Source organism: Durio zibethinus, chromosome 6, assembly GCF_047325235.1.
Source record: "Durio zibethinus cultivar Kanyao isolate XHJ-2024 chromosome 6, ASM4732523v1, whole genome shotgun sequence".
NCBI lineage: Eukaryota > Viridiplantae > Streptophyta > Magnoliopsida > Malvales > Malvaceae > Durio > Durio zibethinus.
In genome coordinates this window covers 1,029,832-1,048,230 of record NC_143167.1, presented here as the reverse complement: position 1 = coordinate 1,048,230, position 18,399 = coordinate 1,029,832, and the positions used below count along the sequence as shown (strand labels likewise).

The following is an 18,399-nucleotide window of genomic DNA, read 5'->3' as shown; positions in this document are numbered from 1 at the left end:
GTTCGAACCCTCCCCCCCACCCCCCCCCCCCCCCCCCCAAAAAAAAAAAAGCCTTTTCATACGAAAAGTTATACGAATGGTATGAACATGATGGAAGAACAACGTATATAGAAGGACACACATGCCGTCTTTTATGCGTAAAATTCAGATTATTCTTTCGGAATATGATGTGTGAGGCTGCATATATATATGGCAAATCGTAAATGCATGTGCTGCTCTTTAATTTCTAGTCGTTTAATCCTCTACCGATCCAAATCCTAGCTAGAAATACAATGTTGAACTTGCCAATTAACATGAGTATTTTCTAATTAACTAGCTAGGCCTTTTAACTTTTTCAAAGCTCAATATATATATATATATATATATTAATTTGGTTACTTTTATGTTGAAGAAAAAAAAAATCAATGAAAACCTGATGTTTCGACTTCCAAGAGATTGTGAATACGTTTGAACACATACAGGCCATCTTCGCAAAAGTTTTCGTTGTTTTTTATACATGTTTGAGTGGATATATATGCAAAGAAGTCAATCTACAAGGCATATTTGTCGAAGCTTCTTATCTTTTTGAAAGAAATTTTCATTTCTTGAAAAAAATCTTTCATGAAAATGAAATCATTGTCCTTAATTTCTACAAAGCATTAAAATATTTTGTTTCTCGGAAAATCCTTCAAAATGTTTAGGCCATGTTATAAGAAGTGGACCTCTTGATAAGGTATAGGGTTTTGAAATTTGACAAAAATCTCGTTGTTGATAGTGATCATTTTTTGAACTGCAAGAAAAACTCAGCATTTAGCTATAGATCTTCGAAGATAAAGAACATTCAAGTGGACGATGGAAAGTCTTTGGTTTAGCCATATCTAATCAAGCTAACGAGGGGAAGAAATCGAAAGATGGATTGATGTTTGCTTTAGGAGAATAGTAGTTAATTATAGAGACTTACAGATAACTTAAGATATATTGTTCATCTTAATTCGAAAATCTCACGATTTTATTTTATAAATATATCATATCATATTTTTATTTTTTTCAAATGTGAGATTAAAGTCATTATACTAACAGACGGGAGAAACATTGCGGATACGATCCTCACATTTCGCATTTGCGGTTCAATGATTAGACAGGGATATGTAGACGCCAATGCGACGCCAATCTCCTTATCTCTTCTTCTACACATTGAGTCTTGTCTCCTTTCCTTTCCCACCCAATAGAAGAAAAGAGTTCGATAGTTCCATCTTTCCTTTTAGCTCTTGGTTTTCATTTTCAGCCCAAAATGATTACAATACCACCACAACCTTTTGTAAAAGCCAATATAATTAAGCATTTGACATATGAAATCAATTGATAATAAATAAAAAAAATTCAAAATTATCATATAAAATCGGAAATAACATGAGATATTATTATATATTCACCATATGCAAATTAAGCAAACTAATTATTTCAAGGATTGACTTGAAATTTAAGACACAATATAAAAACAAGAGGATATATCAAACTTTTTATATTTTTTACTTTCCATTTTTAGCTTTACGTTGTGGGTATGGCAAGTGAAACTATGTTGGAATTGATAGGTCATTTTCGACATACATGGGGTCGCTTTCGCCCTATGTCCCTAGAGGGGGTGCATTTTATTTGATGTTATGTAATTTGAAATTATTCCAATTATTTCCCATTATTAAACCATTGAGTAGTACCCTAATTAGCACCTTTGTCCATTCAAGTCCATACAAAATAAAAATCCCAAAATCTTTTATGATTAAGTCGAACTTGAGATTTAATTCAATTAATTAATATAATTATCTTTAAAAAATAACATACAGTAAGTTTAAAATTAAAATTCCAACATTTATAACCTTTATTTTCCTTATAGTTTATGGCTACTGTTTTATTTATATATATATATATATATATAAAACTACAATTAAGTCCTAAATTTGAAATATAATTTCATATCTTCACTACTGAGTGCTTTTATGTACTCATTATTTAGATTTTATCTTTAAAAAAAAAGGAACATTATGATTATTATTGCCTATTGGATAGTGGAATTCCAAAAGACATTTCACTTTTTTTTTTTTTAAATTATCTATATATAATGGATTAGTATATGAGGAAGATATGCGATAAGGATATGTATATTTTTAATAATTTATAACAAATAATGGCTTTGTGACAAAAAAATTTGCTATAAACAGTGCACAAAAATACATATATATATATATATATATATGTGCTTTTGCCTTATATACAGCTTATGATGCCTCATCTGGATAGAGTAGGGATTTTCAACAACATTTGTCGTTTTTGCAATGTTTTTTATATAGAGGACAAGATTTTATTTATTTGATTAATAAAATATATTAAATTTATAAATAAAAATTTTAATTCAAATGCAAGATGTATGATAAAAAAAATTAGTAAAAATAAAAATTTAATTAAATTAATTTTTATTTCAATGACAATTGGACCTTCACCTTAAGAAACATTTTGGTTGGGCCAGTGTTTGCTTTAAATTTTGGACCCATTGGATTTATTGGGCTTAGCCCATATTATGAACAGAGTAATTAACCGGAGGGGCTTCAAAAATATCCGGACACAAGGCGGGAGATGAAAATTGTTACATTTCCCGCTCCTTATTTCATATTTTTTAATAATGTTTTTTTCCTTTTATATACCTCCAATATTTTCTTGCTCTCTCGTGAATCGAATCGAAATCCCTATAATTTTTTTTGTTGCCAATTTATCTACCCGATAATTTTTTTTTATTCAACAATGCCTGCAATTGCCGATCGCAATTCATCTCCTTTCAAGGAGATGGTGGCCACCAGGAGCGGCGACATCGCTAGATTCAACGGCTGTTGCACTCCTCAGAAACGAAGTTTAAGGTCCAATGCGGCAGCGGCGAAGGAGAGTCCAGTGTCGACGCCAATGAAACTCAAATCGCCTCGCCGTCGCCTAAACTCAAATCCAAACAGCCCTGCAAATGTGAGCCAATACTATTAAAGCTTTACTGCTTTGATTATTGTATGGTAGCTTTAGTTAAATTAGTCCTAGAATTTATTATTAATTTTAGATAAGTAAGTAAAATGAAATTAATAGGAAACTTAATTGGTTTTTTGACAAATTAAAAAAAAAAAAAACAGATATTTATACCTTTGTTTCTTTTTAGTGTTTGATGAAATTCATGGTCTATAGAAGACGAGATGAGGTTTAAAAGATTGTTAATATTGTTTAATTTTATATGTTTACAGGGAATTAAGGGAGATTTTAATGAAAAACCAATGAAGAAAAATTGGAATCCTAAAGGTAATTTTATAATAATAATTATTATTATTTTTGGCTTTTAGTTTTAGCAATCAATGTTTAACTTTGAGTTCGTTTTGGTTTATTTTAAGATTTTGAGCAAATGAGGGCAGTTAAGGAAGCACTACATGTTTCAACAGCTCCATCAACTGTTGTGTGCAGACAATATGAACAAAAAAGGGTTTTGGAGTTTTGCAAGGTATGTGTAGCACAAGAGAAAGCTGGGAGTTTGTATGTATGTGGATGTCCTGGGACTGGGAAGTCGTTATCTATGGAGAAAGTAAAACAGCAGGTTATTGAATGGGCAACAATGGTAGGTTCATTGCTTATTATCCCTTTGTCTTGGGATGCTATTGAAATGGGTTGTCATTTTCAATTATTATTATTATTATTATTTTGAATCAGGAAGGTTTGCAGTCACCTGAAGTATTAGCAATGAATTGTAATTCTTTAGCAAACACATCTGATATTTTTAGTAAGGTATTGTTATTAAGACTTTATTAACATAAAAGTTTGAATTCTGCAAATGTTTACCTGATGGTTACCTTGGCAGATTCTTGGGAAGCACCAGCCAAAGAAGAAACTTACTGGCTCAACATCACCTTCACAACATCTACAGAACCTGTATTCTAGTAAGCAGTCACTGTCTGGCTCAAAGATGATGTGAGAAATTTCCCCTCAACTAGGTTGAATCATCTTTATTCCCCTCTCGTTTTGCTTTTATCAAAATTATGAATTTTTGCAGGTTAATTATTGCTGATGAGTTGGATTATTTGATTACGAAGGACAGGGCAGTGCTTCATGATCTTTTCATGCTTACAACATTTCCATTCTCTAAATGCATATTGCTAGGTACCATTCATTCACTACCATGTAATTGTTTTGATTGCGAAGTGTTCTTCTTATTTTCTTGATTGATGCAATTATTCACTCATGAATGCTATCCTTGTTTTGCTTTTCCAGGGATAGCAAATTCCATTGACCTAGCTGATAGGTTTCTTCCAAGACTCCAGTCTTTGAATTGTGAGCTCTTTACTTCCGTTACATTGGTCAACAATGATATTAAGCTTGATTTTATGAATTTATCTTTTGAAAGCATTTCTTGTGTCTTTGAGATTCTTGAAGCTTATCATTGCTTTTGATCAACTATAATTTTTTATTGTCCTGATTATTGTGCAACTATAAAATCGTGGATTGTCATCTAGTATCTTCCTGGTTCGCTTACCTAAGCAAGCAAAAAAATGAAAGCACCTTCAGTGCAGTCTTATATTTTACTAGCCGAGGGTTATGGATTTGTGCCTTAGTACTTACTAGTCTAATATTTTCAGAATTTTTGTTCCTTTAGTTTATTTCTCTACTGATATTAACTTCAACCAAAGCTTTTTATTCCCTTTCTGTAGTGGTGGCAACTTGCAATGATGCAATTTGGATGCTTGGTTGTTTTGAAGGTTATACTAACTTATTATGCTACCACATCTCTGTTTTAGGCAAGCCTATGGTTGTAACCTTCCGTGCTTACTCTAAGGATCAAATTCTTTCAATACTTCAAGAGAGGCTCTCGGTAATCACTACATTCCACTTTCACTCTTTGTACGGAATTACTTTGAATTTGATTTGTGTGGCAAATTCATGTTATTGAGTTTTAATGACTTTGCATTCTAACAGGTACTTCCATATATTGTCTTCCAGCAGCAAGCATTAGAACTTTGCGCCAGGGTGAGTCGATCAGTGATCTTATTTTGAAAACCTTTTCCTGTCTTCAATTGATCTACTATCAATAGATACTGACAGCTTGAATTTTAACAGAAAGTTGCGGCTGCGTCTGGAGATATGCGGAAAGCTCTTTGTGTTTGTAGGTCAGTGTTTCATTGCTGTTGTTGCTGCAAACTATGGCCTGAAGTATAAAATTGTTAAGTTTTAACCAATTAGACCGTAGAAGTGACATTACAACTGATATTAGTGAAAATTGACAACAGATGCAGCAATTTAATGTTGTTTAGTTTTGCCTTGCAAGGCTTATTTGATTATAATAAATGTACTTAAATTCTATGGGTGTCAAGGCATTCTATTTTTGTTGTTTAAACTATTTTGCCAAAAGAATACTACAAAAAAAGTGTTTGGTCTCTAATGTCTGTTGGATGCATAATCTTCAAATTCCTAAATTATTCATTTTCTTTTTTCATCTCTTATACATCAACATTGTAGATAGTTTGTTTCCCAATGAATAATATCTTCCTTTCTTTGACTACAGTAGTCACTTTAAATTGTTGGCTAACATTCTTCAGTTTGATCCAGGAGTGCGGCGGAAATTCATGAAGCAGAATTAAGAGAATGTGCAAGCAACCTGAGTTTGACATCAGTAGAAGGGGAGTTCATTAGTCAGCAGACAGCTCCTGCTCTAGAAATCTTCCAATCACAAGAAAATAATACTGTAAGTGGTCATCAATAGCTTAATATTACCTCTTCCAAGCTTGAGCTTGTTACATTAGTGTTAGACTACCGAGCTATCTATTACAGCCCCTACTGTTGCTTACACATAATGGTGTATTTCAGGTGAGGATTGATCATATGGCTCTTGCATTGTCAAAGGCATTCAGATCACCTATAGTTGACACTATACAGTCTCTTCCTCAGCATCAACAAGTAAGTTTGATCATAAATATAAATTTTGCTGCTATGGTAACATAGCCCATTATAAATACAACCGACCAATCGTTAAATCTAAAACTCATGTCTCCTGCTGCTTCATCTTCTCTCATGCTGTTAAGTTTGACTGCAGATTATACTTTGCTCTGCTGTGAAGTTTTTCCGTGGTGGAAAGAAGGATACAACTGTTGGGGAGGTGTGTTTTTCTTAATGCTTGACGATGATAAGTTGAAACATTTAGCAGTTGCATAATTGATTTATAAGGGTGTTACATTGGTGCAGTTAAATAAATCTTATATTGACATCTGCAAATCATCACTGATACCTCCAGTTGGGATTTTGGAATTTTTAAGTATCTTGAGAGTGCTAAATGACCAGGTAACTAAAGTATACCTATTCTTCTGTTTGAGCTCAACTCAATAACCTAGCTTTAAATGATGGCAGTAACTGTTTTTCAGAGATGCATTAACTATCTAACAGGACCAAATCTAGAAGGGGAAGTTTGACATGATTCAGTGTACAGGGTCTTTTCAAATTAGGTCAGTCTCGTGATGATAAATCAAAGAGAGTAACACTAAAAGTTGATGAAGCTGACATCTCCTTTGCACTGCAGGTACAGATTTATCATTTGAGAAGGACAGCATTTTATCTTGAGTATTAATTTGTTTCGTAACGATAACCATTTATCTGGAACAGGGAGTTCGATTCTTTAGGAACTGTCTTCAGTAATTCTGCATAAACGAATTACAGAAGGACTTGTGATAGCTTTAATATGGTGGCGGTCTCGAATTCATCGGCTTGCCTGCTCCTGACTTAAGGTCCAGAGCCACTGTTTTCTACAATTATTTCTAAATATGCTACTTGATTATGCATGTGATTGTTCTTCCACAGTTCAAATTTTATTTGATGGTGTTGATCAGATGTTCAATGGTTATTACGATGCTGATATAGGTTTACGAATCTTTTATTAAATGCCATTGTTGTAGTTCTTAGTTAAGATTATTCATGCACATGGATGGACACATCAAAAGTATAGATTAAACTACAAATTATAGCTTTCTGCCGAGGACAAGACAGGACACGATTGTTTGATATAAAATTTATTAGTGCCAATCAATTGTTGTGTTATAAATTCGTACCTGCAAGAGTGCATTTAATCAAATCTTTTCTTTAAGTTGGTCTGAGTTTTATTATGAAACTGTTTCCTTTCACTTTCAGAGAGTGTTATTACAATTGAGTGAGGTTGTCACTTTTATTGGCATAATTATTTATTGAACATTAACTTAAATCACATTTCCTCGCAGGCATGCCTTTGTAAGCTTGCATGGCAAACCTGGAGTCAAAGATTATTCTACTTCAGCATTACAAGTCAACAATATTGAGGGGAATGGCATGATGGAACCCACTGGCCACTGCTTTCTTCCAGTAATGTTAGAGAACTTACAATTGTTGACAATTTGATACAAACTGCAAATTTCAAACCTAGGATTTTTTTCCCTTTTTTGTGCCAGAAACTTTCGAAAATATATAAATTCTTGTGCAATTTTTTGATGGGATTCTTGAGTAATATTGGTTCTTTTATTTTTTAATAAAACTATTTTAAAAATCTTTTTAACAATGACCGTCTCAGGTGTAGAATATGTAAATCTTTTTCGTTCTTGCCAAATAGTACCACGTATAATCTCATGTCCCCATTGAGAGAACTCAAATGAGTTTCTACAGCTACAACCTCACTCGACAGTCGTACCACAGTCAGAACAGAGGAAAAGTAATAAAAAGGATACAAGCAAAATGAAATTGTGGATATACATCAATATAGAATATCCATAAACCGGAAGTTATAATGCAAAAAGTTGAAAAGCTGAACAGTGTAGCAAAGAAAACCACGTCATCCAACACTAACATCAGTTCAAAATAAAATCTCAAACGTGTTTTTAATATCACGTTGAGACTTAAATTTTGAATCTATGTAGTTAAGAGATTTTGACATTCATTTTTTTGATGTTTCAGATTAATTTTTTTGTCACGGATCACATTTTTGTGAGGTATTGTTCGTTTTGATCTTTTTAACCTCACGATTTTATCTTACAAAAGGTGCTTCATAAAAAAAAAAAGTGTAAATCTTTTTATACTCTAGTGATCTTTCTATTATAGAAGATATGAGATTCAGGACTCTTCTTTAGGTTTGTGATATTCTTTTCCACCCAACCTCGTGACGCCCTCGTTACAGAGGCTGGTCACTCTGTCTACTTTTCTCGAAGTGTTTGACGTGGATCGAATGGTTTAGGGTTGATTTGATACCATTTGTTATGGGTTGAGATTTAAGCTCCGAACTCGCGCGGCTCCGAGATCCGAGCATTCATCCTTCCGACATCTCAGATCAGTTTTCTTGTCACGGTTCACACCCTTGTGAGGTATTGTTCACTTTGATATTTGACCACACGATTTTATCCTACAAAAAGTACCTTACAAGGAAGAGAGGATGTGAACCCTTTTATATCCCAATAATTTTTTTATTATGTTCGATGTGAGATTCATGATTTTTTTTTATGTCCGTGACATTAGTTCTATCCTACTTTCTCGTCCAATTGCCAACTAGATTTAGTCAAAAAGACCACCAACCAGGTCCTCATCTGACTCCTCTTCAACCTCCTTGGGCTCCACGCACTGCTCTATCTGCTCTTTGTTGGCAGCACCGGAAGCTGGAACAGCTGCAGAAGCAGCAACTGCAAACTTGCTTGGATCCTATAGTTTAATCATCAAATCACTTCAATTTTAGTAAGCAACAATATTAATAAGAGATAAAACAAATTAAGCAATGCCTTGTCAATCAACCTTTAGGTATTCTTTGACTTTCTCAGCCTGAGGGAAGGAATAATCTGAGGCCACAGCAACAGAAAGGGCATTCTTGTAGGCATTCACAAACATATGAGGTGCAGCGGCTAGAGTTGGGAATGAAATAGCCAGAGAAAGGGAAGCAACCATTGACAGTCCATTGGCAAACTTCACCATAAGATCATCTTCAGTTAGATCAAGCACCTCAGGGCTGAAGACAGATCCATTGTCATAAACAGATAAGAAAACAAGACCATAAGAGAATGGTCTTATCCCAAGCTTTGAAAGAAGGGCAGCCTCAGATGATCCAACCTTCTCACCCTTCTTAATGAGCTCCACAGCGGTGATGATTTCCACTGTACCTTTGTTGATCTTGGTCGGAATATTAAGCACCTGAGAGGTTCAAATGTGAGATTATAGCAAACATGAGAGCTCGTGAAAGCAAAACTCAAGTATATGTGAACCTGAAAGAAGGAAGTTTGAGAAGGATCAAGGCCAGTGTTGCCGGGGGGAACAACGACATCAATTGGAGCAAGAAGACCCACACGCGCTGGAGCCCCAACCTGCTCATGCCAAACCACATAATTATTAAAGATTAATGCAAATCAACATACAAAAGAAGCTAATGTTTTTCTGTAATACCCCAGCCCAAATAATAATTGGGCTAGATTAATACTAAAGCCCATCAGTTTATTAAGACATTATTTAGTAAAAGAAAAAAAGGTTGAAGTATTAGATGAAAGAAAACCTAACTATCGTGAAACAGAAAAGAAATAGAGTTCTTTCTCCTCATCTTCCTTAGGGTTAGAGAATATGAAAAATCAAGTTGGAGATTCACAATCAGAAGCTACAATTAAGTTAATCCCTTAAAGGTGAGTACATGCCCTCTTTTTATTTGAAAAGAAATATCAAGTTGATTGCTATTATTTGGAGTTAAAGTTTTGAGAGCAAAATCAAGAAAAATCATGAAATTTTTCATTAATCTTCATGATTTATTTGGGTGAATTACTGAACTTTGTTTATTTCATGTTCTTAAGATTTATTGATGATTATTGAATGGAGTTTGAATGCTGAAAGTAAGGATTTGAGTTTTTAAAGATTAAAGGAGAAATTCTATTTTTGGATGAGATGTTATGATCTGTAATAATGAATTAAAATAAAATTTTGTATTAATGGATAGATTATTGCTGTGATTATTATATATCATTGGAAAGCATGTTGAATCTAGTTTCTAATGAAACAAACGAAAGTCAAATCTGAGTTTTCTATGAAGAGTTGTCTAATTTTAACTTAAGGATATACAGGTTGTAAGACAGCAGCATCAGGTTGAATTACGAAATTTTCCTTAATTTGTATACAAGAATTTACAGATTAATCCATATATGTTTGGAAAGATTATTGAGTCTGCTTTCCAATGAAACAAGCGAAATTGAATTTGGAGTTTCCTGTGAATAAATATATAATTTTTATTAGAAGGTATACAGGCTGTTTGGCAACAGTATATGACGTGGATTTCAAAAATTGTTATAATTAATCTACAAGGAATTACAAGGTGTGCCATATATGGTTAGAAAGCTTATCAAGTCTACTTTCTAACGCATTAAAGAGATCATAATTCCGATTTGGATATATTGAGATATGACTGTTTTAATGAAAAGAGGTTAGGCTGCCAATATTAATTAGTTAAGTTAACTCTTTGTGTAACTTAGTTGATTTTTGTATAAATGGTCTCAAAAAGGGTTGATTAAATTATGATCTGTTGAAATGATCTTGGATAGGCAATTAATTATTTTGGAGGAAAAACTAAGTGGTGGAATCGAATGGAGGTAAGTAGAATCTCACACACTTTATTTGTTTTCGAACTTATGTATATATTTATGTTTCTAAATGAATGAATGTTTTATTTCTTTATTTTTGATATATGAAAATGGGATCAAGCATATGATTATTTTGTGTTTTTGCTATGTAAATGATGGATCATGCTTATGAATGAAATGAAAAAAATAATTTATGTTTAAAGAATGATTTTGTGATAGCTACGTTTTTATATCCCTAAAAAGTGGGATCATCGACATCAGAACTAGTTCTACGACCCTGGCTAACGGGTAATAATAGTTAGTAAAGACATGATCATACGACCTTGACTAACGGGTAATAGTAGTTAGCGTAAGCTCTGGCTAACGGGTTATAATAGTTAGCAATAATCATGAGAATGAAATTGTCGATACGGCTAATGTCACGGGTTATAACAGTGACTGTAGCTAATGATTTGAATGATAATGATGATTTGGTTTGATAATGATGATTTATGATAATTTTAATGATTGATCCATGATTTGGTTTGATTATGATATTTGAATGATAACATATTTTACAATGATTTATGAAGTGACATATTTTGACATTGATTTATGAATTTATGAAATATTTGACAAAACGATGATCTTGAAATGTTTTGATATTATGATTTGATGAATGTTTTGAATGATTTATTTGATGTATAAGAAAACGATGCTTGATTTGATAAGGTTTGTGAGCCTATACTTACTGAGCTGTGGTTTACTCATTTTTCTTTTTTACTTACTCATTTTTCTTTTTTACTTTTTCTTTACAGATGACTAAGTGATAAGTTTGGTTAGTCTTGTGTGAAGCTAGAAGAGGAAATAGGAAAGATTACTTAGTCGTTGAAGAATATGTTAGCCAATGAGATCTTAAGAGATAGTTTTATATTTTATATGATTTGTATTTGGATAAATAAAGATGTATCATCAGTTGGATTAAAGATATGAATTTTACTTGGTAGATTGTTTTATTGAAGAATTTTAGAATGATTAAGAAAAAGGCTTCGTATTACTTTGAGATTTTTTTCAAGGTAATACGATCGTGTTATGTCTTGATTCGGAGCGTGATATTTTTTGTATCTTCATTTTTGTTTACGTATCCATGTTCTGACATACGCCCCAAACCTCAAAGTAGACATTAGTATAGAGAATCAACCTTTAAAATATAGCAAAAATTTCAGAACACCACATGCCAAATCCTAAGTCCAAGCAACATATGCCAAAAGAGCAGATATACTGTAGTTAAGCATAAAACTAAAAGAATATTTGACATGAACTCAGATACAAATCCGAAGCACAGATTTTTTCATCATAAAGTGGCCAAAAGTCATAAAAAGATTATAATATTGGACTAACAGCCACTTGCTGAGGTATATATTAGCAAAATTGGTACAGGATCATCAAAGATAATTTCTTGAATTGCAAGAAAAAGAAAAAGAAGAGGTAAACTTTTAATTTTTACAAACTAGCTAGGCAGCTAACAAATGGTAATCAAGACATGGGTAAATAACTGAGACAGTCAAAGTAAAATCATGAGGTTAAAACATCTTTCAAAAGTGAATAATCAAGAATGCAAAACAGATCATTCTACCATAAATATGTTGTAAAAATTTCAATCAATACATTTACCTTGTATTTAGCAATTTCTTCACGAACTTCCTTCAAATCACCCTTGGTGAAGATCAACCCCACATTACCCTGGTATAAGCAACGGGACTAGTAATCAACCATAAAAGGCATCAACTTAAAAATAAACAAAAAAGCCAAATATTTTCTCAAAAAAGATGACAAAAAAATTGCTCATTAGTCATATATATTTCAGAAAAAAAAAAAACCAACAATATTAAAAAAGTTTCTATAAAATAAGAAAAAGCGTAGGAAAAAGAAAGACCAAATATATACCGCAAGCAAAGGAATGAGGCTTCTGATAGCATTATTGCTGGTACTGTCAGCATGAATCCTGATGGACCTCTTCATCATAGTATTCTTTCCCATGAGAACAATGGAGTCACCCCTCAAACCTTTCCTGATGTTCTGCATTTGAGTCGAGCCAACATTATCAGCAGCCACGACCAAGATCTGCGAGTACTCATCAAGGAGACCACACAGTTTCTTGTCGTACTGACCCTTCTTCTCTCTCTTCACTAGGTTCAAAACCATGTTTGCTTGGCTTCAATCAAAAGAAACAAAGTGAAAACCCTAAAACAGGTTGCAGCTCCTGCGTGATCATGCATATGGACGGCAATTCAACCCGTCTTTGACGGGTTGCGATATGACCCAACCTTATGAAATCGAATTTTTGTTTTTAAATTCGAATTTCGGGTTTATCGGATCAATCGAGATCGGATCAGATTCGAATTTTAGATAAATCTGATCTGATTGGATATTATATTAAAAAATTATTTTTTAATTAATTATTTAATTTTTTATTTATGTAATGATATTTTTAAATATTTATATTTAAAAAATAATATTTTATATATTTTAAAAATAATATTTTATTAATTTCGGATCTGATCGGGTTTGATTTATATAATATCGGATTGATATCAAGTTCGAATATAAAAAAACAAAAAAATTTTAAAATAAAATCAAATTCGAATTTAATAAAACATAAATCAGATTCGGAACGAGCAAAACTCGTCCTAAACCCGACCTGATGACAACTTTAATCATGCATCTATACAAGGGGTTGGATCTTTTGGGCTCTGTAACTGGGTTTAATATTGGATACTGGGCCCACAAAACTGAGTTGTACCGTACGAGGAATCTTACTTCCATTAAAATATTTCACCTGCCTTGCACTTTTTTGGTCCCACTTATCTTAATTTGTTCACGTGGATAACGTTTTTTTTGTTTATTTTTTTTCATCCTTATATCTCGAAATCAGAGTGAACCCAAGCCCACTGCCAAACTAAAACCCGACCCGAGTCCAACGTAACAGTACGATTGACGGCTCAAACCGATTTTCTCTCTCTTTTACAATTCCCCGTCCATTCATTCCAAGCAGCAGTTCGACGTTTTTGAAAAAAAAGACAATTGCAGCAATGGCCGCCATGGAAACCCTAGCCGTTACTCCCCTTCAGCCTCCGTCAACTCCCATCCGTTTCTCTCCGTCCGTCTCCGTTAACTTCAACCTCAGATTCTCAGCCTCCCGTTCCAGGTCCATTTCCCTTCTCAGCTCCGCTTCCAGCGTCCGTACACTCAAATGCTTTGCTCTGTCATCATCTACGGGTACTCTCACTTTCACTTTGACCTAAAAAAAAGAAAATTTTTTTTTGATATTTGAATATTCTGTTTGATTCCCTAGTAGAAAAAGTATAGAAAATGGTGTCACTTCCGTTCTAATTTTGATTAAAATTACTAATCTTAAAGCGGCTAAGCGGTTAATTTATGTTCATATTTACTTACAAGAAATGCATGGCAAAAGGAAAATGAAATTAATTAAAAAGAAAAGTTCTTTTAAAAAAAAATCTTAATCAATTCAAAAATTGAATGTTTTAGTTCTTATTTTTTTCAGTAAATTAAATAATTATATGAAAAATTTTTAATTTTTTTATTTGCTTCTATGGATCTAAATTGTGTACCAGTTGACCAGTCAGTGAAATTTAAAGAAGCTTCAAAGAATGGGAATTTAGTTCCTCTTTACCGGTGTATATTCTCGGATCACTTAACGCCGGTCATGGCATATCGATGTTTAGTTAAGGAAGATGATAGGGATGCTCCAAGCTTTCTGTTTGAGTCTGTTGAGCCCGGTCTGCAGGTTTCCAGCATCGTAAGTTCCTTCTTCGTGTGCCTCTTATATGTTTATAGGCTATGGTTAAGTAATGATTATGCTCTTTGGGGTTAATTTTTGTTAGGGAAGGTATAGTGTGGTTGGAGCTCAGCCAAGCATTGAAATCGTGGCAAAAGAAAATATGGTTACAATTATGAACCATGAGGAGGGGCGTAGGATAGAAGAGATTGTGGATGATCCAATGACTGTTCCGCAGAGAATTATGGAGGGATGGAACCCGCAACGTGTTGATGAGCTTCCGGAAGTATTTTGTGGTGAGTGATATGGACTAACAGCTTTTCCCTTGTCTTTATGATTCCTCTCTTGTGGATTTTTGTTTAAAGGTTTTACATTTACTTGATAGTTTGCAGTTACAGAGTTAATTTTGATCTTGTTTATTTTTCATTTTTTTTATTCTATTCCTGAAAGAACTAGTCTAGCCGATTCCAGAGTTATGGGATATAAGGCTTAGTTTTTTGTTGTTATTGTTGTTGTAGGAGCTAGTCTGGAAAAATTGTTTATCACACTGGAGTTGTGTTACTACTTAGTTTCACATCTCCTTGTTGTTGGACTTTTTCTTCTGTTTTGGATGTCATTTCTGCAACGATTTAGGAGTCACATCATTTTCTAATGGATGAAATAGAAGAATGGTGGGGTTTTTTAAGACATTAAATTAATGTGTAATGGTACAATGTCCTTGAGCAGGTGGCTGGGTTGGTTATTTCTCATATGATACAGTGCGCTACGTAGAAAAGAAGAAGCTGCCTTTCCCTAGTGCTCCTCTGGATGACAGAAACCTTCCAGATGTTCATCTAGGCCTCTATGATGATGTGATTGTATTTGACCATGTTGAGAAGGTATTTTACATTTGGCCTATAGGCTATATATAATTCATTTTTTTGGTGCATCTACATATGTTTTGCTTGCAAGGTTGAATATATGCATCTTTAAGTGTAATCTCTTATTTCTTTCGGGTGTTTCACAAATTTAAGTGGAGAAATTGTGTACCACTTACGTAATCTGCTTTCAAAACCCAAGGCTGTTTCAAAGGCCATTATGGTGATGCCAAGATTCATGTGATTTACACATCTTTCTATTTTTTTTATGAATGTACGTTACTCATCTTGATAAGAGGTTTTCTTTTTTAACATTTTCTTTGTAATTTTGTTAGCTTGTTTTACTAGATCTTGATTTTAAATTTTAGTTGGATATTGTGGCTACCTTTGAGAATATAATTTTCTCTTTGATTTCTTAACTTTTTTTACCACAGAAAGCATTTGTGATTCATTGGGTGCGATTAGATCAATATTCTTCAGTTGATGACGCCTATAATGATGGCATGAAACGGTTGGAAAGTTTAGTGTCTAGAGTACATGATATAGATCTGTGAGTGATTGTTTTTTTAATGATTCCACACCTCTCTTTTAACATCTTTTTCTCTCTATAGATCAGTCGCAGTTTTTCTGATTTAATTGTCTAGTTCAGCCCAAAGCTTCCTGCAGGTTCAATAAAGTTGTATACTCGTTTTTTTGGCCCTAAATTGGAGATTTCAAGCATGACAAGTGATGCATACAAGGAGGCCGTGTTGCAGGCTAAAGAGCATATTCTGGCTGGTGATATTTTCCAGATTGTCTTAAGTCAGCGTTTTGAGCGGAGAACGTTTGCTGACCCATTTGAAATATACAGAGCCCTAAGGATTGTTAATCCGAGCCCGTACATGACGTATTTGCAGGTTTTGCCTCCTAATCCTGGTTGGAAATGCTTGCTTAATGTTGAAATTCTAACTGTTGTGCACGTTTTTCTTCTGATCAGGCTAGAGGGTGTATACTTGTTGCGTCGAGTCCAGAAATTCTTACACGTGTAAAGAAGGTAATTGTTGCAGCAATCCAAAGAATAATTAGAATGAGCATTTTGATGTAATAATATTTTAAGTATAATTCCTTTCTATCTTCTGGTTTGCTATTGACGTTCCCTGTTTTCTTGCCCCTCCCTTGTTAAAGGTGTTATTGCGTTAAATTGCTGTAATTGGAATTTATCACATATTTATATCTTGTTGACAGGGAAGGATTACTAATCGACCTCTTGCTGGGACCATTAGAAGAGGGAAGACACCTAAGGAAGATTTAATGTTGGAAAAAGAACTTTTGGCTGATGAAAAGCAGTGTGCAGAGCACATTATGCTAGTTGACTTGGGAAGGAATGATGTTGGAAAGGTTTACTTTCTTTTATTGAACTCTATTAATTTTCATTCAGTAAGTGCAGAATGTCTAATGTATGGTTTAATCAAAACCATGCTGCTCATTCACTCGCAGGATTGCATTGGCAAATATAGAATATCGCTGCTTTGTTAACATGTTCTTTTTTGTGAATAATTGCATGGAGACAATTATGCTGGCAACATACACTATTAAAGCTCTGATGATATTTTCTACTCCTATACATCTGGCTGTGAGTCTGTTCTTAAAACTGGTTGTTCACACAGGTTTCCAAGCCAGGATCTGTTAAGGTTGAAAAGCTGATGAATATCGAACGATATTCCCATGTTATGCACATCAGCTCGACGGTATGGTCCCCTTTCTAGAAGTTCATGTATGATTCTGATGGAGGGAGATGTAAACTTTAAGTTTACATTCTGCCATTATTTAAACTACCGTCCAATGCTTACTATGATCGTGTTCATAGTGACAAAGTCTACTTGAAATCTGCAGATCACGGGGGAATCGCTAGATGGTCTAACTAGCTGGGATGCTTTGCGTGCGGCATTGCCTGTTGGAACTGTTAGCGGGGCACCAAAGGTTTTCCCTGTCACCACCCTCTTTCTACTTCTAATGTCGGTTTTTCTTTTACTGGTTTGTCATGGTTTTGCAGTTTAAAATAATGCTAATAGTCGTGTGGCCTCTTCATAGAGTATTGGACTTTTAGTTCCCAGGGTTTAGTCTTGGTAGCTTCAAATATATATATATATATATATATATATATATATATATATACAAGGTTTAAAATAATAAAACATCTATATGATAAGAAACCGAACCCTGTGTGTTTCTTTTAATCCATATAGAATGATTGAATACTCTTTGCTTCCTCCTAGTGTATATGGTTTGACTTTTTGGTGCTTTCCCATTTTCTTAACCCCGCAATACAGGTGAAAGCAATGGAGTTGATTGATCAGCTAGAAGTTACGAGACGAGGACCATACAGTGGTGGGTTTGGAGGCATTTCATTCTCCGGTGATATGGACATTGCCCTTGCACTGAGAACCATTGTTTTTCCAACTGCCACTCGTTATGACACCATGTATTCCTACAAGGATGTGAACAATCGTCGAGAATGGGTTGCTCACCTCCAAGCAGGGGCCGGAATTGTGGCGGACAGTGTCCCTGCTGATGAACAGAGAGAGTGTGAAAACAAAGCTGCCGCTCTTGACCGTGCCATTGATCTTGCGGAGTCCTCATTTGTTGAGAAATAATTCAATCTCTTCTCTATAATTGCAGCTAATAGTCGCTGGTTTTTGTAAAGAGGGAGTGGCTTTCTTGTTTCTTTCATATATGTGCAATACACAAATACATATAAGAACTAAATGTTCAAAGCGTTTTCTCTTTTTTCTTTGCCAATTTCTACCCCAAAGAGACGTGATATATCATATATGGTTCTTCATCAATGTTTCAGGACTCTTGTTTTGGATAGTTTGTGGGAAAAAAAAACTTTTTATTCTCATCTAGTTGGCTTCAGCAAAATACAAAATGTTCATTTTTTTTTTCATTTCATTTTGTTCGAACAAAAAGATATTGACATATAAACAAACAAAGGTTTATACAAAAGATTTACATAGTTAAATTGTCTTCCTCATAGAGAAAGTAGCAGCTAGTAAGTCGATGATAAGATTTAGTTTGCGATAAGAATTCTTTTATATATATATATATATATATATATATATATATAAACCAGTTACAATTGTATATATTAAGATTTAAATTTTAAAATTTAATTCTTTTACAT

General features: G+C 33.8%; 3 protein-coding genes across 3 annotated transcripts; 2 read left to right on the top strand and 1 right to left on the bottom strand.

Annotated features, from left to right (window-relative positions):
• Positions 1–2,683: 2,683 nt before the first annotated feature.
• On the top strand, positions 2,684–7,499 carry LOC111285552 (DNA replication factor CDC6B-like). The gene is made up of 17 exons (XM_022875056.2): positions 2,684–2,985; positions 3,252–3,306; positions 3,396–3,616; positions 3,709–3,783; positions 3,857–3,966; positions 4,049–4,155; positions 4,267–4,326; positions 4,791–4,864; positions 4,969–5,019; positions 5,110–5,159; positions 5,599–5,734; positions 5,857–5,946; positions 6,083–6,145; positions 6,232–6,327; positions 6,473–6,562; positions 6,646–6,767; positions 7,254–7,499. The coding sequence occupies exons 1-16, from the start codon at positions 2,773–2,775 to the stop codon at positions 6,676–6,678; spliced, it is 1,524 nt and encodes a 507-aa protein (XP_022730791.2). The 5' UTR covers positions 2,684–2,772; the 3' UTR covers positions 6,679–6,767; positions 7,254–7,499.
• Positions 7,500–8,525: 1,026 nt separating this feature from the next.
• On the bottom strand, positions 8,526–12,856 carry LOC111285737 (large ribosomal subunit protein uL10z-like). The gene is made up of 5 exons (XM_022875324.2): positions 12,528–12,856; positions 12,255–12,323; positions 9,249–9,347; positions 8,785–9,177; positions 8,526–8,694 (listed from the first exon to the last, which is right to left on the bottom strand). The coding sequence occupies exons 1-5, from the start codon at positions 12,783–12,785 to the stop codon at positions 8,551–8,553; spliced, it is 963 nt and encodes a 320-aa protein (XP_022731059.2). The 5' UTR covers positions 12,786–12,856; the 3' UTR covers positions 8,526–8,550.
• Positions 12,857–13,530: 674 nt separating this feature from the next.
• Positions 13,531–18,014, top strand: LOC111284654 (anthranilate synthase alpha subunit 2, chloroplastic-like). The gene is made up of 11 exons (XM_022873456.2): positions 13,531–13,859; positions 14,216–14,400; positions 14,486–14,675; positions 15,106–15,257; positions 15,671–15,786; positions 15,886–16,132; positions 16,213–16,269; positions 16,461–16,613; positions 16,883–16,963; positions 17,109–17,195; positions 17,546–18,014. Exons 1-11 carry the CDS (start codon positions 13,673–13,675, stop codon positions 17,867–17,869), a joined length of 1,779 nt encoding a protein of 592 aa, XP_022729191.2. The 5' UTR covers positions 13,531–13,672; the 3' UTR covers positions 17,870–18,014.
• The last annotated feature ends 385 nt before the right edge of the window (positions 18,015–18,399 follow it).

Excerpts from the sequence above, each read along its gene's own strand:
- LOC111285552 (XM_022875056.2), top strand. The coding sequence starts at position 2,773 with ATGCCTGCAATTGCCGATCGCAATTCATCTCCTTTCAAGGAGATGGTG. Across the intron at positions 3,784-3,856 it reads CATCTGATATTTTTAGTAAG|ATTCTTGGGAAGCACCAGCC; the intron begins GTATTGTTATTA and ends TTACCTTGGCAG. Across the intron at positions 4,327-4,790 it reads AAGACTCCAGTCTTTGAATT|GCAAGCCTATGGTTGTAACC; the intron begins GTGAGCTCTTTA and ends TCTCTGTTTTAG.
- LOC111285737 (XM_022875324.2), bottom strand. The coding sequence starts at position 12,785 with ATGGTTTTGAACCTAGTGAAGAGAGAGAAGAAGGGTCAGTACGACAAG. Across the intron at positions 9,348-12,254 it reads AAGAAATTGCTAAATACAAG|GTTGGGGCTCCAGCGCGTGT; the intron begins GTAAATGTATTG and ends TGGCATGAGCAG. Across the intron at positions 9,178-9,248 it reads CTCAAACTTCCTTCTTTCAG|GTGCTTAATATTCCGACCAA; the intron begins GTTCACATATAC and ends TGAACCTCTCAG.
- LOC111284654 (XM_022873456.2), top strand. The coding sequence starts at position 13,673 with ATGGCCGCCATGGAAACCCTAGCCGTTACTCCCCTTCAGCCTCCGTCA. Across the intron at positions 16,614-16,882 it reads GAAGGAATGATGTTGGAAAG|GTTTCCAAGCCAGGATCTGT; the intron begins GTTTACTTTCTT and ends TTGTTCACACAG. Across the intron at positions 16,964-17,108 it reads TTATGCACATCAGCTCGACG|ATCACGGGGGAATCGCTAGA; the intron begins GTATGGTCCCCT and ends TGAAATCTGCAG.